Raw genomic sequence first — 22731 nt, forward strand, 5'->3', positions numbered from 1 at the left:
AATATTATCCAGTATTCCACCATGGATTTTAAAATACAAATAATAATTAAGAATGAGAAAGATACCCCTAAGAACATTATTGCACAGCAGTATTTAGATCACATCATGGTTACATATTTTTACTGAAGGTTCTAAAGACGCTATCTCTGGTAGAACAGCTGCTGCAGTATTTATTACAAAGTTTCAAACTAGTATTAAGAAAAGAATAACTGGTCATGCATCCGTGTATACTGCAGAATTAATTGCCATGGCATAGCACTCCAGTGGGTGGAGGATATAAAACCAAGGTTAGTAGTTATATGTTCTGACTCTTACGCAGCAATATCGAGCCTTGCAAGTGGAGTAAAATCATCAAAGCAAGAAATTATATATGAGATTCTTGCAAGTTTGTTAAGAATAAGTAATGTGAGCGTAATAATCCTGCTCATGTGGGAGTGGAGGCCAATGAAGAGGTTGATAAGCTAGCTAAGCAAGCCCTTAAACACACAGAAATAGATATTCAAGCGAGGGAAAATTAAAGAATTCATAAACAATGAGTGGCAAGAATTGTGATAGCAAGGGTAGACATATGTATAATATTCAGCAGCAAGTAGGAAATGGAATGTGTTTTTAGGAATAGGAAAGAAGATACAATTATTTATCGCATCCGAATAGGGCATTCTAGTTGAAATCAATCTCTTTTTAATATGAAAACATGAAACAGGTCAGTGCATTTATTGTAATCAGGCTGAAACTATGGAGCATGTTTTAATAAATTGTAAAAAATATGAAAAAGAAAGGTTGAATCATTTAATTTGACAAGTCTTTTGAAAAAGCATGCAGAACAAGGTAACATATATGGTGCTATTATAAAATATATTAAATAAATAGGACTAATCATGAGAATTTAGAATTATAATTTACTAATTACATTTTTTTTATTATTATTATTATTGTTAGTACTTATTGGTGCTTCACACTCCAGTCCAGTTTGTGGCGGTAAATGCACCAAAAGTTGGTTTGCCATCCGCCATAAAGCAACATTAAAAGAAGAAGAAGAAATTGCATTCTGGGATCTGAGATCAGTCGTCCTCCATCTTGGTTTTTTTTTTTTTTTAACCATACAAGATGGTACCGTGCAGTTAAATGATCACGTTGTTGTTAAGCAATTAATTTGGACGCAAGAGTTTCGCCTTCAGGGCTATTGTCATGCAGCCTGGGCTGATTCCTTAAGTGTGCGTTTGGGAGCTTGTTTTAAAGACGCTCCGGTGCTTGCACTCGTCTATCCGATGCTTTAGAGGTGTTCAGTCTCCTGGTTACTGCTACTGAACTCTACCGGCGTCTGAAATGGGTCGTTCGCGGAGCCGCAGCTCTTCCCGTCCCAAGCACACCAAAAGCAGCAAGCACAGTAAAAAGCGAAGCCGCTCTCGGTCCCGGGACAAAGAGAGGAAGAGGCGCTCGAAGTCCCGAGAGCCCAAACGGAGTCGGAAGAGAGGTTCTCGCTCTCGGTCCAGATCTAACACGGCCACGGCTCGCCGGGAACGGGAAAGAGCCGTCTCTCCGCCAGAGAGAATCGATATCTTCGGCAGGGCGTTGAGTAAGAGGAGCGCTGTGGATGAAAAGCAGAAGAAGGAGGAAGAAGAGAAGAAATTCGAAATGGAGAGACAGAGGAGAATGTGAGTACCAAACCCAAACATGTGTCACAGATGTAAACATCACCAGAACAGTGTGAGCCCACGAGGACCCTTACTAAAGTATTGTGGGAGAACCAACATACGAAATAAGTTCATTTCAGAGCAATAGTACTTATTTATATGTGACCTTGCACCACAAAACCAGTCATAAGGGGAGATGTTTTATACATCATCTGAAAGCTGAATAAATAAGCTTGGATTGGACAATATTTGGCCGAGATACAACTGATTGGAAATCTGGAATCTGAGGTTGCAAAAAATCAAAATATTGAGAAAATCGCCTCTAAAGTTGTTCAAATTAAGTGCTTGGCAATGCTATTACTAATTAAAATGTAAGTTTTACGGTAGGAAATGTACTAAATATTTTAATGGACCATGATCTTTACTTAATATCCTAATGGTTTTTGGCATAAAAGAAAAATCAATAACTTAGACCAGTGGTGTCAAGCTCAGTTCCTGGAGGCCCTGCAGAGTTTAGTTCCAACACACAAACATTTAGTTTTCAAATAAGCCTGAAGGACTTGATCAGTTGGATCAGGTGTGTTTAATTAGGGTTGCATCTAAACTCTGCAGGGCTCCGGTGCTCCAGGACACCCCTGACTTAGACCAATACAATATATTGTTGGCTATTGCTACAAATATACCCGTGCAACTTTTTTGTGGTCCAGGGTCACATATGGTGCTTTTTTATTACAAATATCATTGGCATTGTACTCCAATCTTTTACAAGGAAAATTACATTACCATTGCACCATATCTAAAATATCATGATAATATATTTATTATATAATACAGTGGTGGCCAAAATTGTTTGAACACTTTGCATATTTAAGAGATTTCAGTTGTTTTTGTTGAATTGGCCATTACAATGCCCATAAAACGAACTATGAACTTCAAATCTGGTGGAACATTGAAAATGATGGACTGGCCCCCTCAAAATCCAGACCTCAACCGCATCAACTAAATTTGGGGCAAGTTGGAAAACAAACTGGACAGATCTATTGTACATTCAAAGGAAAGCTTTTGGCTTGAGTTGTAGAAGGCATAGGATAACATTACTGTTGAAGTTCTCAGGAAATATATTGACACTATGCCAGAGAGATGTGCTGCTGTAATTGCTGCAAAAGTTGGATAAAAACAGTACGACTCACTTCATCTGATATTTATTATATCACCCTGCAGCCCACTGAAGCTAAGCAGGGTTGAGCCTGGTCAGTACCTGGATGGGAGACCTCCGGTGAAAACTAGGTTGCTGTTGGAAGAGGTGTTAGTGAGGCCAGCAGGGGGTGCTCACCCTGTGGTCTGTGTGGGTCCTAAAACCCCAGTGTAGTGACGGGGACACTATACTGTAAAAAGCATCGTCTTTCGGATGAGACGTTAAACCGAGGTCCTGACTCTCTGTGGTCATTAAAAATCCCAACATGTCCTTCGAAAAAGAGTAGGGGTTTAACCCCGGCATGCTGGCCAAAATTCCCCATTGGCCTCTGACCACCATGGCCTCCTAATCATTCCCATACACTGATTGGCTGCATCACTCCGTCTCCTCTCCACCAATAAGCTGGTGTGTGGTGGGCGTTCTGGTGCAATATGGATGCTGCACATTGGTGGTGGTTGAGGAGGACCCCCCCTCCTTCTATGTAAAGCACTTTGAGTACCCAGAAAAGCGCTATATAAATGTAACAAATTATTATTTTATTATATTTGTTGTTTTCAGAGCAACAATCTGCATGTTTGATGAACATCATCAAAAAAAATCAATATTAAATACTTCAATATTATCTCATCTGACATTGGCAAATAAATAAATAAATTATGCCTACATTTATATTTTGGTTTTGTGCTATTTAGGGAAGTAAGCAATAACACGTGTGACCCTGGACCACAAAACCAATCTTAAGTCACTGGGGTATATTTAAAGCAATAGCCAAAAAAACATTGTATGGGTCAAATTTATTGATTTTTCTTTTATGCCAAAAATCAGTAGGGCATTAAGTAAAGATCATGTTCAATGAAGATGTTTTGTAAATTTCCTACTGTAAATAGGAATTAATTATTAGTAATATGCATTGATAAGAACTTAATTTGGACAACTTTTAAAGGCGATTTTCTCACTATTTCAATATTTATAAGTGATTTTCAATAATTAAATTAATATTCAACATTGATGTTGGCCTTTAAAAAACCTATACAAGTGAACCACTACTGATAAGGTGATGCTTTGTAGTCGCTTGATTTTCTGTGCACACTGACAGATTAAAGTTGGTCATTTGTGTCATTTCATAATTGGCATTTAGTACGTTTTAATTTTCTCATACTGAATGATATCGCTGACTTTAATCTTGTCTTCCTTAGTCGACAGCAGGAGATAGAGGAGCGTCTGATTGAGGAGGAGACTGCGCGGCGCGTAGAAGAACTTGTTGCCAAACGCGTGGAGGAGGAACTTGAAAAACGAAAGGATGAGATTGAAAGAGAAGTGTTGCGGCGGGTGGAGGAGGCCAAACGCATCATGGAGAAGCAGTTGCTAGAAGAGCTGGAAAAACAGAGACAAGCGGAGCTGACCGCTCAGAAAACTCGGGAGGTAACTTGCATGTGAACAGGCAAAATAAAATCCCAAGTTCTTATTAATGCTGATTCAGTGGGTAGGATTTCCTGTAGTTTTGTTGGAAGTGGGCCTGTTTCACACCACATATTTTGCAGTCCATATTACCAGTATAATAGAAGCAATTTAAATATTATATTATTATATTCAATATAGTAGCCCAGCAATGAAATTATTCTCAGTTTGGAGCTGCTGCTTATGTGCTGGAACGTTACCGATGTGAAAGCATAACGCAAGACTTAGAAGTATGTGGTGTTAAACAGGCTGAAGCCTATTTCCTCTCAAAATTAAAAGTGAAATTCCAAAGTTTTACACTCATCATAGTATCTTTGTGTATGACATAGTGCTACCGTTCTGTTATCCTTAAATTTCATATTTCACCCTTAACAGTTTTCTTAACAAAACCGCTCATGCCGTGAGTTCCATGAGCCTTTGTAGCGATTCGCCTGAACTTCACTATCTCTCAGATGCTTACGATTAGAAGTGATGAAAGTTGTTCACGCTTCTGTTCCTCCTATACACCATTTGAGCTGACTGCTCTTCAGACGGCAATTCACTGTGTGCCTTTTTTCTATGTAAGTAGAGAAGTACCAAAAACACAGGTCAGTGGTTTGAAAGAACCTCCCTTGCTGGTTGGTGGTACATTGTGCGATTAAGAAAGAAGAAAAGAAAAAAGAACATATTCCCAATTTGACCCTGATTCCTGAACTGTTTATTCGTGAGTGAAGGACAAGTTTACTGTAGGTTTATCCATGTCTGGTGAGCTGAATGTATCTTCATTATCTACTCATGCGTGTTGTTTGTTCAAGTTGTGCCACTTATTTTTGGGAATATTTTTGATTTGTGTCACTACAATTCCACTGAAGCACTTTGCCTTTGCAGGAGGAGGAGAAATCAAAGCGTGAAGAACTGGAGAAGATCCTGGTGGAGAACAATCGCAAGATAGCCGACGCTCAAGCTAAACTGGTATGTGTCGCTTATAGAGGGATTTTATTTTTCATTTTAAATATATATATGTAAAAAAAAAAAGTTAATTCGGTGTGGTAGTACTGTGTAATTGAAAAAAAGTTAACTGATTTTTGAAATTAATTCTCATGAATGGTGAAAATAAGAGACTTCTTTCAAAAACATTCAAACATCCTTCAGACTAAAACTTTTGAACAGAGATGGAAATTAAGGGCAGAGGAGCCATTAAAATGCTTAAAAACAAACATTTGTTTTGCTCTTCTAACAAGCACTCGATTGGCCTCGTTGTCTTCTCATATAGAATGAATGTCTGTAGCCATGTGGAACATTAATGTTGCATAAGCACTACTTGACATGTTTTGTATTATGGAGTTTTCTTTCTCAATAGAGCAGTCTTTTAGAAGAAAAAGAGGCTGCGGTTTAGTTCTGGTCCTGATGAAACAACTTTTATATAAGGGAAGGGATCCTCTCAACTCCAAGCCATAAAGGTCAAGATTCATCTGTCAGCACATGAAAGTGATCTGACAGATGCAGTCTGTCCCATAATTAGAAAATGAATAAATATGGAAAAAAAATAAGATTGTAGAGGAAAATCTTTAAGTGCTACTTGCTGGAATGACCTCATGAAGTAATCACAGAAGGTGCTCTATGGTTGAAACTATTATAAGAAAGTAATCCAAGGTAATTCTTCTAGTCCAAAAAAGTTTAAAGATTCACGTTATGGCTATCACAAGGGGGCAGTTGTGGCCTAATGGATAGAGAGTCGGACTTGTAACCCAAAGGTCACGGGGTTGAAGTCTCAGGTTTGGCAGGGATTGTAGGTGGGGGGAGTGAATGTCCAGCGCTCTCTCCACCCTCAATACTACGCCTGAGATGAGACCCTTGAGCAAGTCACCGGACCCCCAACTGCTCCCCGGGCACCGCAGCATAAATGACTACCCACTGCTCTGGGTGTATGTTCACTACTATGTGTGCACTTGGATGGGTTAAATGCAGAGCACAAATTCCGAATATGGGTCACCATACTTGGCCACACGTCACATCCTTTCCTTTTCAAAAGAAACATTGAAAATGACTAAAAATCTGACAAGTGGAAAAATCTAAAGAACCATTACAGGGGGGGGACGTAAAAAAAATTAAATAAATAATAGTAAAATGGTAAAAAATACAATAATAATAATAAAAACTAAAAATAAATCGTACTAGTAATGGTTTTACACAAATGAAGTAAGTTTAGTTCTTTATTCGACCCAGGAAATATGGTAGTTTTAACTGAAATGTCCAAAAAGCTTCCCTTTGTAAAAGTCTTTGTAGTCTTTCATGCTTTCTAATAGATCCAGTTACTGTTTCCAAACCAATGATTTTTAAAGTCGATGGATTAGAATCATGAACCAATGCATAATGCACTGCCATATAGTAATATTTGTTTCTTGTGCGAATTACATTTTTATGATCCCATAATCAGTCTTGCAGTCTACGCTTAGTTTCACCCCCACAGAAACGATTACAAGAACATTGAAGCCTATAGATTACATATGTGCTTTTACAATTCATAAAGGATCTAATTTAATATATAAGATATCTACAAATGATTGAGTTTGAAATTCTTTGTCACAGTGATTGCAGTGTCCACACTCAAACATCCCTTGCATTCCTCTGTCCAACCAAATTGTCCATTTCATAGCAGGCAAATAACTTTTCCCAACTTTATCCTTGATCGTGGGAACCTTTCAGTAGCTCACAATTGGAGGTTCTTGAAAAACTCACAAACTCAGATCACTTTGAATAATCCCCCAGTTCCTATTGATTATACACAGAACAGTACTATTGTCCATCACAAAATATGATCATGCTGAGCTGTTCTTCTTGCTTTTTATTTTTTTATTTTTTTTAGTAGGTCGTCCTGTTGTAATTGTCATTTTATTCAAAGCCTGATCAACCACTCTTTTTTTGATATGCCCTCTGTTTAAAATGATCTGTCATATCCCTAGCGAGGTTATTAAAGTCTTCATCACATATCCGTGTTAGTCTTTGAAATTGGCCCAGTGGAATACTTTCCATTTATGTATATTAAAAAATACATCTGCAAAATAATTTTTTTTTTAGATGTTAACTTGGTTTTATTATTTTCACAAAGAAATAGTTGAAAAAATATATAAATATAAAGAAAGTAAACATTCGTGAACTCAGTGATCTTGTAAGTCTGTGAATGGGACTCAGGAACTGGCATTCTAAGTGTTGTCAAAATAAAAGTCTCACATACTGTCAAAATAAAAGTCTGAAACATCAGCCAAACAGAAAAACTTATCAGCCATTGTCGATAAAAAAATAAATAAAAAAAATCAAATGATACATCAGTCGACTACTAATGAATAGTCTTAGATTGTACTTTATATTTATGTAATTTGTTTGACTGCAAACAATTTATTGCATGTATGATAAAAGATGACCATTCAAAGATGGCGATGCTGTGGATGTTTAGGGATCAGCCAAAGTTCTGTTCACACCTTAATATCTAGCTCCTAATTAACTCCACTTTTTCTGTCCTACAGGCAGAGGAACAACTACGAATAGTTGAAGAGCAGAGGAAAATTCACGAGGAGCGTATGAAGTTGGAGCAAGAGCGACAGAAACAGCAGAAAGAAGAACAGAAGATCATTTTGGGGAAAGGGAAGTCGAGGCCTAAACTTTCTTTCTCTTTAAAGGCCTCTGAGTGATGAAAACAATGTGGCCAGGATTTGTTCAGACTTTCTCCAGACCACCTCTCCGTGTGAGGCGTTTGTGCTGCAGCGCAAGGTCTTCTTCATAGGTCTCGTGTGGTGTGTTTCAGATTCTCAGAACAAGGGGAACAATCAGATTTGTCAGATACCCTTCAGTTTTTTCCTGTTTTACCTGTCTTGTTTTGTATTACTGACTCTTGTAAAGATCACCTTCACTTGTCCTCCATGTAATCTCTGCAAACGCATTCGGTGCATTGTACGAGTATAGGGTAAAAAAGGCCTGGCCTGACCTGCTCAGTCATCCAAATGGTTTCTGATTTCACTAATTCAAGGCCTCAACAGATTTTCCTGGCTGATTTGATTGAATTATTTTGTATTTTTTTTAATAGTTTTTTCATAGTGTAAACTAATTAGAAGGAAAGATTGACAGGGAAATAGCTTGAACTGGAATCCCATCCCTCTATTTTGAATAGCACAGACCACTATGGGTTCAATGGTAACCAGTCCAACCAAGAAGCGTCATAAAACAACAATAACCTCCTTTTATCACTTTTACTTCCACGTTAACAATTGAATATTCAAGAGGTAAAGTGATGCTGTAATAAAGGGTACCTGCTCGTTGCATGTCAGTGATGAGATGCTTTTAGAGGTGATCGAGTGAAAGGTTGCTGATTGGCCAGAATTAGTGTTTGTGGTTGAATATTTGACCCACCTATCAAGAACATGTCAAGAATCTCCAATAAATCCATCAATGTCTTGTTTCTGACGTTTGCTTGCATGTTTGTATTAACTTGTGTAGTTTTTAGGATTAGATTAAGCACAATTATGCATACAAAATCAATTATTTAAAATCAAATAGGAGTAATATGCATTTGAGGTGTTTTGTCTGTCACGAAAGCTAGTTGTAAGAATATGGAAAGCGTGGGACAAACAATTCAAAGTGGGTTTATTTGAGGTCAGGGTGTCATCATCACCCAATGCTTTAAATCCGCAGCCTAATTAATAGGGTGTTTGACAGCTCTGTAAGGTCGGCTCAAGCCCAAAGCGCAAATACACAAATGATTCAAGGCAGACCAGACGAAAGAAGTGCAAACACATCACACCTAACACCAGTCGACATTCAATTATCTCTTACCTGTTAGTTTTTCTTTTGATTATTGTCCAAACATGCGAAGGATAATAAACCAATGTTGGCCGGGCCATCGAACAAAGGTTTCAATTATTAATTTATGTGTCATGTAAGGGAAGCTATAATTTTGAGAACTTTGTTTTTCCCCAAAACATTAATTGGTTGACGAAATAAGCCACACCCGTGTGAGTAATAGACTTGTTGAGCTTTACTTGACTCAGCGGATTAATATCGTGGGAAATGCCTTTATTACAAGCATCCATACCGGTTTAGATTAAAATAAAAGATTAGTTATTTGATTTCAAACACGACGCCATGCCTAGCCTATATATATATATATATATATAAGTACAAAATGTATCCAGAAATAAAAATATCGTAAGTAGGCCTATACTAGTAATTTTCAGTCTTTGTGTAAATCTTTTTTTTTACTTAAAACTCCGCTAAATTGGCTTTTGTAAAAAAAAAAATATATATATATATATATATATATATATATATATATATATATATATAATATCTCTAAGGAGTGATTATAAATCTTAATTTACTCATCCTAACCTTTTATTTCTGTTGACGGGAAGAAATTGCTCATTTATTTTAATAAATGGAGTTCGCCAAGTGTTTAGCGGCCTCCCGGTTTAAAACCACTGTATTGAAATGATTTAGACGCTGTTTTGCGCCTCAGGTGAACTCAGGTGGAAGCCTAACGTTTGATAAAGAAGTACTGTTTCTAGACTCCAGTTTAGCCTTCAGTTCGTCACTCATTCAGCGTCATCCAATCGAGAGTAATGTGGGCGGGGTCTAAGCAACACTGGGTCGTCCTGAAGTCTCTGAGCACGTCTTGAGGGCACTCCAACACTGGCAGAGGAACAGGAGAAGCACTGATACTGCCTTTAGATTAGACCTCGGCAACATCCATCCACGGAGCCTGCACTGTTTCCCGGAGGATGCGTGTTAAAACATTCCAATGTCTAAAGAACCTGATGGATTATCACACACCGTTTTGTTAAATTTGTCCTTTAGAGTGCCAGTTGCGATTGAGCTGTTATTTTAGGAGGTCTGTTTTATTTCGTTTCGAAATCAAACGCGTTTCCATCAGATGAGAGCGACCAGCAGCATCGGATTCTTCTCGTATTAGCGCCTGTGGATCTCTCACAGTTATAATCAAATTTGGACATTGCATCGCAATGGATACAACTATGTGGAGTTATATATTAGGTCTTTTCATGGTTGCTTGTCGAGTAAAACTGGCTCGATCAACAGTTTTAGAATCAATATATTGGAATACTTCGAACACCAAGTAAGTGCACTTAAAATGAAAAAAGCTTTAAAGTAGCTTTAACATTTATTCTATTCTATTTTTATTTTATTTATTTTTTACTAGTGGCTATTAGTAAGTAGCCTAACTGTGACTATTTATAGTTTTGGAATAAATACTCACTGTATAGCCATAGAAACTAGAGTACTTTAATAACCATTACTGTCCCAATTGTGACACGTAACTGTTTCATTGTAACTGGTAACAAATTCTGTGGTTCAGTGTACCTGTATTAGTTATTGTTCCAGTTGTACTTTACTAATACCCTTTTCTGACACTAGTGTCTATTCCAGTTAGTCCACTAGTTTCCAGTAGTGTATTTTCTTGTCATATGTAATGACTAGTTGGAAAGGCTTAATTACCATTCATACTAGTAAAATTAAAATGTTGCTAGTACAAGTTGGAATATGCCACTATTTTTTAATAAACAAGTGTTAGTATAACTGTAATACAATTGAGAAATAAGTTGATATCTGAACCACAGATCCAAATGTCATTCAAAGGCAAAATATGTACTAGGACTTTAAGGAAACCGTTGCTGATTGGTAGGAATGACCCTATAATGTTATATGATTTTTCTAATCTTCAAAGTAGGCTACTACACAGAAACCTCAAGAACCAAAAATGGTACCTGAGTGTTCTGAAGGTGTAGCAACCGAAGAACCATTCATTTTTTAAGTGTATCTGTAATTTCACTTTCTTTTACAGTTTTTAATTTGCTGATTTCTCTATTGATTTTATTACCCTGTCATAGTCATTTAAACACAAGACAGCCCACTAAACATATTCGTAATCCACGGCACTTTGTTGGAGGACCACCCACCTTTCCAGACTGCAGGGTATTAGTTACAATGATGCTTTATTGGCAGCAACATTGAGATGCAAGTACTTTCATTTGCAGAATGAAGCTGAACGGCGACCGCTGTATAAACTTTTTCCAAAACAAACTTCCACCTTATAGCCATTCCCACTATTTGTAAATTTGTTGATTTACATAATTTAAGGAATTACCCTGTGTGTGCCCTGTCAAAAATTGCAGGTAAATGCAATGTTTTGTAGAAATTATATGGTGAGGTTGACATGTCTTGCAAAATCCATGAACCCTGGTATTTGCTGAGGAAAAGGTTCAGAATGAATCTGCACTTAGAGCAATCAAACTTGTGGAGACCTTACATCATGGTTAATATCGTGTAAGAGTGCTGAGCCACAGCCTAAATTTAGGACTGATTATAAGATGAGAAATGTTAAATTGAAGAGTGGATTACAGCCTCTCGCTGATTGCCATAGAGAGATCTGTTGCCTGAGCTCCTTTTTTTCCACTGTGAAGTGTGTCTCCGAGGTCTATACATCTGTTCCCCACCACACCTTTCTGTGTCGGGACAAATAGTTGCTAAACTAGGGTAAGTGCTACTTTTTGAGATCGAAACACCCAGCCTAGTGTTTTCTCAGCTGCCAAAGTAGTACACACTCTCTTCCTAACGTAGTGTGGTCTTGCTATTTGGTCAACGTTCCTGACAAATGTTATTAACATTAATATTCATGAAGCAATTTCACCAAAAATGCACTTAAATTTCCCATTTTTTTATTTATTTTTTTATTTCACAATCTGGCCACTCAAGTGAAAGCAGTCGATTTGGTGGCTGTTTCTTCACAGCGGTGAACCTGTATTCAAATAGACCAGTTTTGTTTAGATGCAGGATAACGTTCCTTTAAGATGCTAAGCTGTAGTGTAGTGGAGCTTTGCGCAGGTTGTAATCGGTTTTCATGAGTTCCAGTAGCTCAGTGGGTCATCTTTGTCCCAGAGCTTTGGAGACAAAAGGTGCGCCGGGATGAAGGCACAGTTCAACCCCCAACCCGGTTTGAGCCACACAGAAGTCGGTACTGCAGGGGGCGGAGGAGGGGCACTAAAGCTTCCTGTCTTCTCAGGAGCCCTAGCAGAAGCTCGAGGGTCCCTTTCTTTCCATCTCTTAATGACTTTATGAGGATGGAAGCTAGTCTTAGAAAGTGACTCTTTTATTCTGCCTTATGGTCTTATTCTCTCCCATGCTTCCCTAAACACCATGTCTAACTTTGTCATGGCAGATTTAGAAAAGAAAGGACAAATCCAATGCACACAGTGGCCTGTTTACAATGGAATTTGTGTGTTTAATGAGAAATCAGATTAATATGAGAATCTGCAAATAATTGAAAGGTCAATATCAGAACGCTTTTACAACAAGTGGACATTGAAATAGGTGATACAGTGAGGTTGTAATAAACATCAAGGGCAGGAAAGGATTGCCAGCAAGCGGTCATGAGTGAGCGATTGCTAATTGTGCAAATGCATTACAGAGTAGAGAAGTATGCAATGAGGAAAAACATAAGACTGCAAAGTTGCATACATTAGTCAAAAAATGTGTAAGTAAGCCAAGATCCCAAATGCTTTAGATGCATTCTGCTTCAAGACAGAACTCTTGAAATTAGCCAAAGGAAATTGCTTGTCTCAATCCATTGCATTGAGTTGCTTGTTTTAGAATAAATGTATTTTGAAAAATGTTCAAAATGTCATCTTTTGTTTTACTCCGGATACAGGATTGGATCTAGACTTGACTCTTAATAGACATTAATGAAGCCAATGCCCAATTGATTAATTCAATTACCTGAAGAAACAACAAGCTTTGAATATTTAATAGTTTTGCTGTGAGGATACATTTATTAGATATCCAAACATAATACATTTTACATCAACTTTTAAGGTTCTCACGCCTAATAAATAAACTATAGAAAATTGATTCATTATTATGCATGCTAATCAGTATGTTGTTCCCATTTCTGTAACTCTATAAGATGTTTAACATCACCGTGTTCCCTACAGGTTTGTCCCAGGAAGGGGTGTAGTACTATACCCTCAGATCGGAGACAAAATGGACATTGTGTGTCCAAGAATCAAGCCAGGCTCCACTGAGCAGACGAACACTGAATACTTTCGGGTCTATCTTGTTCCCAAAGAACAACTTGAGACCTGTCGAGTCACTAAGGGCGACATGTCACTGCTCAACTGTGACAAGCCAGACCAGGACGTGAAGTTCACCTTCAAGTTTCAAGAGTTCAGCCCCAACCTGTGGGGCCTGGAGTTCTACAAAGGAAAGGACTATCACATCATCTGTAAGTTTACTGCCATGCTTACTCATGAATTTACCTCAGGTGCTGATTCATGATCGTTTTTCACCTCCGTTGGCAGCTGTAACAATGTTTAGGAGCCAAATTCAGAACTGATCCCACCCGTGGGAATTTCAGCCTCCGGCATTGTCTCCCAAGATATCTTTTCCATGTTTTCGTCTGGGAAGGCGACTGACTAGTGAAGCCCTCCAAAAATAGTGAACAAGTCAAGTTTATAGTTAATGGAAATGTGTTAAATCCATTAGCAAGTGTGTTTACCACACAAGATGTCTTTGCTATAGACATAAAGATATCATTAGTCATTATATTGTTTAGCTTTCATCAGTTTTTAGGTTACTAAAAATGTAGTTTTCCCAAGCCTATTTTTGTCCTCTTCCCCTCCGGGGATGGAAACGTCACAAATGTTCAGTGTTCTCTGGGAAGGAAGACTTGTTGATGGCCCTTTACATGGATGTCATTAGTATCATTCGACCACTTCGAAAAAGGGGTTATCGTTAAAAGGGGTTACCCTTATTCAGTTGGCACATTCCTTAATGGCCGTTTATGTGATTTTAAGATTTACACGCTCCAAATCCCTCAATCCTTTGCCAGTATGAGACGGATCGGTTTGATGTGATTTTTCAAGGCAGCTTGGCCTGTAGCCCGAGGGACATGGATATCTGACCTAAATGATTCTAAAAAGACTTACCTCTGTGGCTGTGTGTGTGTGTGCGCCTTGTGTGCATGCAAATGTCAGAACGTGTTCATGTAACTGAGATGTGTGTGAGAGTTGACAAAATGAGAGGAAGAGAACTTTTTTTTAGGCATGTTGAAAAGACTTGATGTTCAAAGGTTTGGGTTCAGTAGGATTTTTTTTTTGTTAATACTTTTACTCAGTAAGGCTGCATTTAATTGATTGAAGTTATTAGACGTTGATTAAAAGACATTTATAATGTTACACAAGATTTCTATTTCAAATAATGCTGTTCCTATGAACTTTCTATTCTATTCTAACTAGAATCCTAAAAAAAGTGATCAGTTTATACAACCTTAGCAAGTTTTCAACACTGATAATAATAATAAATGCTTCTTGAGCAACAAGTCAGCATATTAGAATGATTTCTGAAGGATCATATGAAACTCACGACTAGAATAACGATGCTAAAAATTCAGATTTGCATCACAGGAATATATAACATTTTAAAATATACTAAAAATAAAAATGGTTATTTTATATTGTAACAATTTTTCTAAATATTGCTGTTTTTACTGTATTTGTGATTAAATAAATGCAGCTTCGGTGAGCATAAAAGACGTCTTTTAAAAATCATACCAACCCTAAAGTTTTATAGAGAGTTTATTGAGAGACATTGAGGTTTTATAACAATGAATATGTTTTAATTAATTGATTTTTGATACAGTACGTTAATGGTTGCTCCTAATTTTGTCATTTTTATTGGCTGATATACCCACAAGCTCAACGTGTTTATCTGACACAAACATATAAATTCAATTAAACCTCGTATATTCAATATAATCTTTCTACTTTCCTCTAAAATATGTTCGAAATAAACATTACTTTTATTTATTATAACTTTTGTTACTAGTTTTCTTAAATAGTGTACTTTCACGTCTGTTTTCAAAGGGGGGGGGGGGGGGGGGGGCAGTTAAGGGGCTAAATACCTACGCAATCAGTAAAAGACATCATCAGCAAATAATTAGCATTTCTTCTAGACATACAGACAGGATATGTTTCTATGTGGATATGTGGTTAAAATATGATCTCTAGGATAGATAGGTCTCTTAATGTCTGCAAAAATCTAAAAATAACCCGCAGAAACCATAACATCTGCTTGGATACACTTGCTTTATTGTATGCGCGCAACTTCAATTTTCCACCTCCACTTTGTTGCTTGGTCGCTGGCTTCGTGACTGGCTGAGCTGCGCTGGCCCGAGGCGCTGAATGTGCTTGTTGTGGTTAGGAAATGAGCGGGCTTCATTCAAGCCGAAGAGTCGGGTCACATCTAGAGCGGCCGCTGCAGATGAATGTGGGAAGGGTTGAAGGGAACTTGGACATGTTGGGTAAAAGCACTCTCTCTCTTGCTCTCTTCTCCCCCTCTGTTTTTCTCTCCTTAGCTCTTTGGTTGGCTTTCTCCCCCCATTCTCTTGCCCTTTCACTCTCTGGTCACTCGGTTATTTCTGTGCCCTAAGCAGTTTGGAGGGGAAGTCCATTTGTTCATGTGGGATTGGTCTTAATCCTCGCAGTGAAAGAGAGATTACGGCCCAATTGAATTTTTTAGCTCCGCTATCAGAAGACACAGCATGGGTGCGCAGGCACAATGGCATTTAAATCGCTCGACCAAGCCACTCCACTAGCCGTGGATTGACGGCCAAAGCAAATCCTTGATATTCTGTGATAATGATGTGAAAAGGCTTTGGTAATATGCTTAGTTTCTGTAAAATTCAAACCTGTGTGATTACGCTGCGGTTATTACTCACAGTATGAGGAGTTTCTAAATTAGCGTGCACGTGAGTGCGAGCGCGCCCCTTGTAGAGATTTACTGGCAAATAAACAGAAGCTTTTAAGAAGCTTTGGCGAAACTAAGATTTTCTCTTTGTACGAGCAAGCTGAACCTTCTTCACCTTCTGCGTACGCATGCAAAGTGACTGATGAACACATGACTCAAATGTCCGCAAGGACCACTTGAAAGGTTTTAAAGCACCTGTGAGGACGCATGCGGAAAGCTGACCCGGTCATAAACTAGCTCACTTAGTGCTGCTAAACCTTATATGGCCAAATACATATACAGGACTGGAAGAGAAATGGGTCCCGAGAGGAAAGAATAATACGGTGGCATGTTGAAGTTTTTAAGATGGATGATGGGCTTTAAATATTCAGCATCAGAAATGTGGCATCAAAAAACAAACAAAAAAAAAAACAATCCCAGAATTGATTTTGCTTTAGAAAACTGAATTGAAACGTTTCTAGTTTTCATTTTTTATATTGCTTTGAAAATGCTTTTATTATGGATGTTTCACTACTAAGATGTAGTTCTCATTATTCTCAAAGTTGATTATTATTAGATTCACATTATTTTATAATAATCAGCATAATGCTGATGCAAAATAAAAATATTTTTTTTTTACTGTATAACAGCAGCAATGCAGCAAATGATGTGTTAAGACCTTTATAATTACCAAATTTTAATGGTTTTTTGTATGTAATTACTACAGTTATATACTGAATATAATTTTTGTTGCATTCTAGAAATGAAAATGAAATTTTGCATGATTGTTATAGTGAGAATTGATAGATATAATTGTTTTTCTTAATTATCATATAAATAACATATTGAAGCCCGTTTTTTGCCACTGGATAAAAAAATCAAAAAACGTAAATTGCGACTTTTTATCTCACAATTTTCTCGTAGTTGCGAGTTTATATCTCACAATTCTGAGGATAAAGTTAGAATTGCATAAAGTCAAAATTGTGAGATACAAACTCGAATTTGCGAGAAAAACGTCAGAATTGAGATTTTTTATCTCGCAATTCTGACTTTATTTCTCACAATTGCAAGTTTAAATCCAACTATAACTCGGAATTGTGTTTATATCATGCAGTTCTGAGAAAAAAGTCCAAATTGTGAGATGCAAACTCACAATTGCGAGAAAAAACGTCAGAAAATGGGCTTTAATTTCTGCCACTAAATAAAAAACGGTAATTGCGAGTTTTATAATTACGGGCTTTCATACATGATAATGCCACATTGCTTTCATTAGGAAAAATGTGATCCAGACATGTTCTGTACACATTTTATGTGATGTTATTGTATTCTTTTTTTTTTTTTTTTTGAACAAAATTATGAAAACAGTTTTTCTTCCCTCTTTCAGCCACATCAAACAGCACTTTTGAAGGTTTGGACAACCACGATGGCGGTGTTTGTAAGACCAAATCTATGAAGCTGGTCCTGCGAGTTGGACAGAGTGAGTACCACCCATACCTACACCTGCATCGATGAAGATCACTGCTTCCATAACAGTCTTTCATGTCACTGGTCTTGTAGTGGGTGTCCATGCTAGTGTGCCTCAGCGTGTAATTGAAATGTCATGTGAGCTTGTTTCCTGTGGCGATGCCAGCTGTCCCTTCTTTGGGCTTGTGGGGAGATACTTGCAGCTTTACGCCAATTCATTAAATTCTCTCTCAAAACCTGGGGCATAATGCCTAGAAGCCAAGGAGTTGTAAGGGTGGTCCGATATTATGATCAGTTTTTCAGTTCGCTGAACATTTTGTACTGCTTTGCTCCACTAGTTGCTGTCTGTTAATATTTAATTCTCTCATTTTTTTTTTAGGTCCTACAGATTCATTCTCAGCAAAAAACTATCCAACTAGATATCCTCCAAAATACCCTGAGAGTAAGGACCAAAACACCTTCAGCAAAGAAACCGATGCTGTCAACAGAGTTGGTAAGTATTGATGTATACAAGGGTAAATCTCACTAAATGTCATAAATGATATTAATAAACTTAATATTAAACATATTTAGTAAACAATATTTTATATTAAAATATACACTATGTTAGAGCATAAAATGCAATAATAATTAATAAATTATTAAAATAATTAAATATAAATAAATATAAAAAGTCATGAATCATAAAAATCCACTATTACCCCAAAACTAAAATCTAAATAAATAAAGGAATGATAAGAAATTAAATATGATATAAAATACAATATATAATATGTTATATTATAATATTAAATAGTATAATAATTAATTATATTAATTAATTAACTCAGATGTCAAAATGTTAATTTTTCACCACGGATTTGTGTGTGTAATAATGTAAAATAAATAATTATACATTTTTTGGATATGTATCACAGGTGCAGATTTATATACAAAATAAATAAATAAAAACAATTAAATGTTGTCAGTTTAACATGGGCATGCATATCCTAATTTGTTCTCATGATTTTAAATGATGTACATGTGTAAAGCTGGTTATTTTACTTTCACAATCATTGTGTTTTAATCCAACAAATAATAAACTAAATCTGATCATAAACTCCCCATTCTTTCTCGTTCCCCAGACCCCATGCAGAATGGTGAGTCCGGAGGCAAGAGCGGAGAGTCTGTAGGAGCCGCTGGATCTGAAGTAGCCCTGTTTGCTGGCGTTGCATCTGGTGCTGTCATCTTCATCATCATCATCATCGCTCTGGTAGCACTGCTGCATCGGCGTCATCAGAAACACTCCGCCCAGTGCTCCGCCCAGCTGCCATTAAACACGCTGCCCAAACGCGAAAGTGCTGCCAGTGGCGGCAGCAACAATAACGGCTCTGAGCCGAGTGACATCATCTTCCCGCTGCGGACCTCAGGAAGCATGTACTGCCCGCACTACGAGAAGGTCAGTGGTGACTATGGCCACCCTGTCTATATCGTCCAAGAAATGCCACCGCAAAATCCTGCAAACATTTACTACAAAGTTTGACAGAGAATGGACAACAAGCCACGGACACGCAAAAGCCGACCGGCTCTGTTTCAAATGATGGACATCAGCGCTTTGATGCCTCTCTGACGCTCAGATGGTTGTTACAGATGGTTTAGCTCTATTAGCTGGATGCCAGAAGGGCTGAAGTGTTGTTTAATTCAGAAGAACTTGGTTTTGAGACTTGATTCTGGATTAGATGCTGGTGCACATGGGAATTTGCTCTTCTGTTTATACCTTAACATGGAAAACTGGATGACTTTCAAAGCCTCATCTTACAGATGAACACAAAGTCATGCTGAATAAACATGAGACTACCAACTGATTTTGTTACAAAAATACAAGACTTTTTTAATTTATTGTTTTTTGCTTATTTTGATGTTTCTAAACTCCCAGATCTTAATTTGTGCACGAGAAGCGGCCTTTATTCCTGTACTTTGCAATTCGTCAATGTATTTGAGTCCATCCGATGCAATTTAAGCTGATATTAACTGTTTGCATCCCAAAGCTGGCCTGATGGATGCATATTACGTGTCAGTTCAGACATTTGTGGCCCTTATGCTGTTGACGTGCAAGCCGGTGTGGTCCAAAACGCATGTGGTTCTTTTATCCCCATTTCCTTATAACTTTTCAAACATTTATTCAAACAGCAAACAAACAAAACTAAAGATCAACATACAGAAAGATCCTTTGTTGACTTGGTAATGTAAATACAATAGCCAAGCATTGAAATTATGCTTTTTGTGTGACTCTGGACATTGCTCATGCATTGTTTCATCATCGAATGTCCGCTTGATTTTGTTCAGATACTTCAGCAGACGTGAAGTGACTTGTTGGATATAATGGACATTTTTTTGAAATCTTGCATTTGTTAAACTTGTTTGTTGATTCTAGCCAATAGTGTGTTGAAGGAATTTCACATTCCAGATGGCTGACAAGGTTGAATGAAATGATCCACCATAGTCGCTTGTGCTGCTCTTATTTTATTTTAATTTTTAGTTTTGTTTGAATGAATGAAAAGTTCACAAAATTGATTTCTATTGTTCAAATAAAATAAGTGGCCTCAAAGTCAAAACACAAATCTTGACTTAATATCTAAAAGCACTACTGTTAAAAAAATCAGAGGAAGATGATACATAGATTGCAACTTTCAACTACCTTTGGACCAATAATCAAAAACAAATCAGAAAGAAGACTGTCCACTCGTTAGGTTCTTCATGTCCCTGGCGACTATTTAGGAAGCACATACCATTTGGTTTCATTTCCAAATGACGCATAGGGTCACAGGACATTCATCCCTCTCCCACGGTGGAGAGTGTAGTGTGATGCATTTCAAAAGAAGCACTCCTACCTCATGACCTCAGACACACTTAACCGTCTCACACAATCCCGGCTACACACACGTTCTGACACCGCATTTGCGCTTTTTCTTACAGACTCCGATAAAGACCTCTAACCTTCCACAGCACATTATCTGTAGTCCTTCCTCTCCCCTCTAACGTTACAAACAATATTCCACCCTGAATACTAAGCATGGATGGAGCAGAACAGGAAACGGTGTGTTTTGTTATGGAGGGACAGAACAATGGGGTGGTAAATCTACAAGTCAAGCCAGCTGCCTGTCACATTCGGCCAAAAGAAACACTTCTGTCATTTTACAAAATCCTGCATCCTGGAATGTACTCATTTCTGATGTTTTTTTTTTGCAAATGCAAAATGTATTTTTCTCATCTCCTCAATCATTGAAACACGAACGTCAGTTTCTTGCACTCAGGATTATGAATATGCTTGCAATGTCTGGAAATTGGTCAGAAGGTCTCTGTGTGTTTGTTTGATGTGGTTTCTATTACCGGCCAGCCAAAATGTCAACCAAGATGCTTAAGCGGCTCATATTAGTCCAATTTGACAATTTGGTGTGTTAGGTTCTTCTTTGCGTCATTTGAGATGTTTTCTGATTTGAACTATCTGGGTAAAATATGAGTAAATATTGTGTAACAATACATATACATATAATTCGCCATCTCTGAATTGTTTTATTTGGCATTTAAAGGGTTAGTTCACCTAAAAATGAAAATTCAGTCATCAGTTACTCACCTTTATGCCAATCAAAACCTATAAGAGTTTCATTCATTTTCGAGAAACAAATGAAGGTATTTTTAACAAAACCTGACAGATTTCTGTTTTTCATCCAAAACGTTGGCGCTTCAAAGAGCTTGCAAAATAAAAAATATGAATGAAGTGGTCAAGTCTTCTGAAGAGGCACTGAAGATTTTATTTAAGCTTTTATTCACATATTAAACACTGATCAATGCACATACATAGCGCACAAATCAAATATGCATTTACAATACAATACAATTTTTATTTCTATAGCACATTTAAAACAACTGCCGTTGACCAAAATGCTTTCCAGCATCATTACATACAGTCACAAAAACAAAAGTCAACAACAACATTAATTCAACATTAAAATGTAAAACCTGATCCCTCTAATCGACTCCAAAAGCTCTACTAAAAAGGTAAGATTTCAATCTAGACTTAAAAGCATCCACAGATGGGGAAGATTTAATATGCATTGGGAGAGGGTTCCATAAGCCACTGAAAAGGCCCTATCACCTTTCAATTTTAATCTCGTTTTTTGGAACATAAAGAATCATCTGCTTTGAAGATCTCAAGTTTCTTGAATTTTGATAAGGAATTAAAAGGTCAGCAATATATTTAGTGGCAATGCCATTTAAATTTTTGGGTAACTATGCCTTTAATAACCCATATTCTGCCATTTGCTCCTGCACCAAAGTATGGATATCTTGAAAGTTTTTGTTCCACACTCTTTACCTAAAAACTACTTACAATGAGTGAAATACATCATCTGCAACACACAATGCATCATTAAATCAGAGAGAGCACAGCTGAACTCGCATATCCGGAAGAAAGCACACATCTGGACTATAAATGACAAAAGACCTTTTCTAGTTGTCCCAAACATTTACAGCTGGTTAAAAATCAGGAACAATTACTCAGAGACCACAATGCCTTATGCCATATTGAATAACTTTTGGAGACGTGGTTGATTGTGCGCCTTTTTGTTAATGTCTGTGAGTCAGAACTCACAGGAAATGGGAAACTTTTTGGGAAAAATCAAGATATCATCATGTGGCAGGCACATTTCCTTCCCACCAATGCGTGTATAGGATAAAATAAAGGGCCAGTGAGGAAAAATGGGGGTGCTGGAGGGGAGGTAGTGGGGGAAGGGAGACACATCTGTCATGCAGGGTGAGAAAAGAAAAGGGAGGAAAAGTGCCTCAAGTATGTTTTTACTCCAAAGGAGAGCCATAGATCATTTCGGACCTGTCACAAAAGCTCTGTTTGAATACACTGCTGTACACAAGCTTGAATTCCTTAAACGACATGAGGTCGCTCGACCTGTATTAGACTAAATCGAGGTGCTCACTTAGACTCCACAAGATGTCTACAGTAGACCTGACCTAACAAAGGGCAACGAAAACATGTCCGTATAGTATTTTCATCATATATAAGACGATATCGCTAATCTATAAATGTATCATTACTCTCTTGAAAGTTCCAAACCTGTATGACTTTCTTTCTTCTGTGGAACACAAACGAAGACTGACATTTTGAAAAATGTCATACAGGTTTGGAAAAACATGAGTTTATTATAAATTTGGTTAAACCAA

At 37.4% G+C, this 22731-nt stretch overlaps 2 protein-coding genes across 2 annotated transcripts; both read left to right on the forward strand.

The window, feature by feature from the left end:
• The first annotated feature begins 1040 nt into the window (after positions 1-1040).
• LOC306873460 (arginine and glutamate-rich protein 1-B-like) lies at positions 1041-8724 on the forward strand. The gene is made up of 4 exons (XM_079422771.1): positions 1041-1655; positions 4026-4251; positions 5155-5238; positions 7791-8724. The coding sequence occupies exons 1-4, from the start codon at positions 1327-1329 to the stop codon at positions 7953-7955; spliced, it is 804 nt and encodes a 267-aa protein (XP_079278897.1). The 5' UTR covers positions 1041-1326; the 3' UTR covers positions 7956-8724.
• A 1209-nt stretch (positions 8725-9933) lies between these two features.
• On the forward strand, positions 9934-21278 carry LOC306873592 (ephrin-B2a-like). The gene is made up of 5 exons (XM_079423008.1): positions 9934-10390; positions 13263-13552; positions 17438-17530; positions 17897-18010; positions 18642-21278. The coding sequence occupies exons 1-5, from the start codon at positions 10278-10280 to the stop codon at positions 19037-19039; spliced, it is 1008 nt and encodes a 335-aa protein (XP_079279134.1). The 5' UTR covers positions 9934-10277; the 3' UTR covers positions 19040-21278.
• Positions 21279-22731: the final 1453 nt, after the last annotated feature.

Source organism: Barbus barbus (genome assembly GCF_936440315.1).
Source record: "Barbus barbus genome assembly, chromosome: 8".
In the NCBI taxonomy this organism is placed as follows: Eukaryota; Metazoa; Chordata; class Actinopteri; order Cypriniformes; family Cyprinidae; genus Barbus; species Barbus barbus.

Excerpts from the sequence above, each read along its gene's own strand:
- LOC306873460 (XM_079422771.1), top strand. The coding sequence starts at position 1,327 with ATGGGTCGTTCGCGGAGCCGCAGCTCTTCCCGTCCCAAGCACACCAAA. Across the intron at positions 4,252-5,154 it reads CCGCTCAGAAAACTCGGGAG|GAGGAGGAGAAATCAAAGCG; the intron begins GTAACTTGCATG and ends TTGCCTTTGCAG. Across the intron at positions 5,239-7,790 it reads CCGACGCTCAAGCTAAACTG|GCAGAGGAACAACTACGAAT; the intron begins GTATGTGTCGCT and ends TCTGTCCTACAG.
- LOC306873592 (XM_079423008.1), top strand. The coding sequence starts at position 10,278 with ATGGATACAACTATGTGGAGTTATATATTAGGTCTTTTCATGGTTGCT. Across the intron at positions 10,391-13,262 it reads TGGAATACTTCGAACACCAA|GTTTGTCCCAGGAAGGGGTG; the intron begins GTAAGTGCACTT and ends TGTTCCCTACAG. Across the intron at positions 17,531-17,896 it reads GGTCCTGCGAGTTGGACAGA|GTCCTACAGATTCATTCTCA; the intron begins GTGAGTACCACC and ends TTTTTTTTTTAG.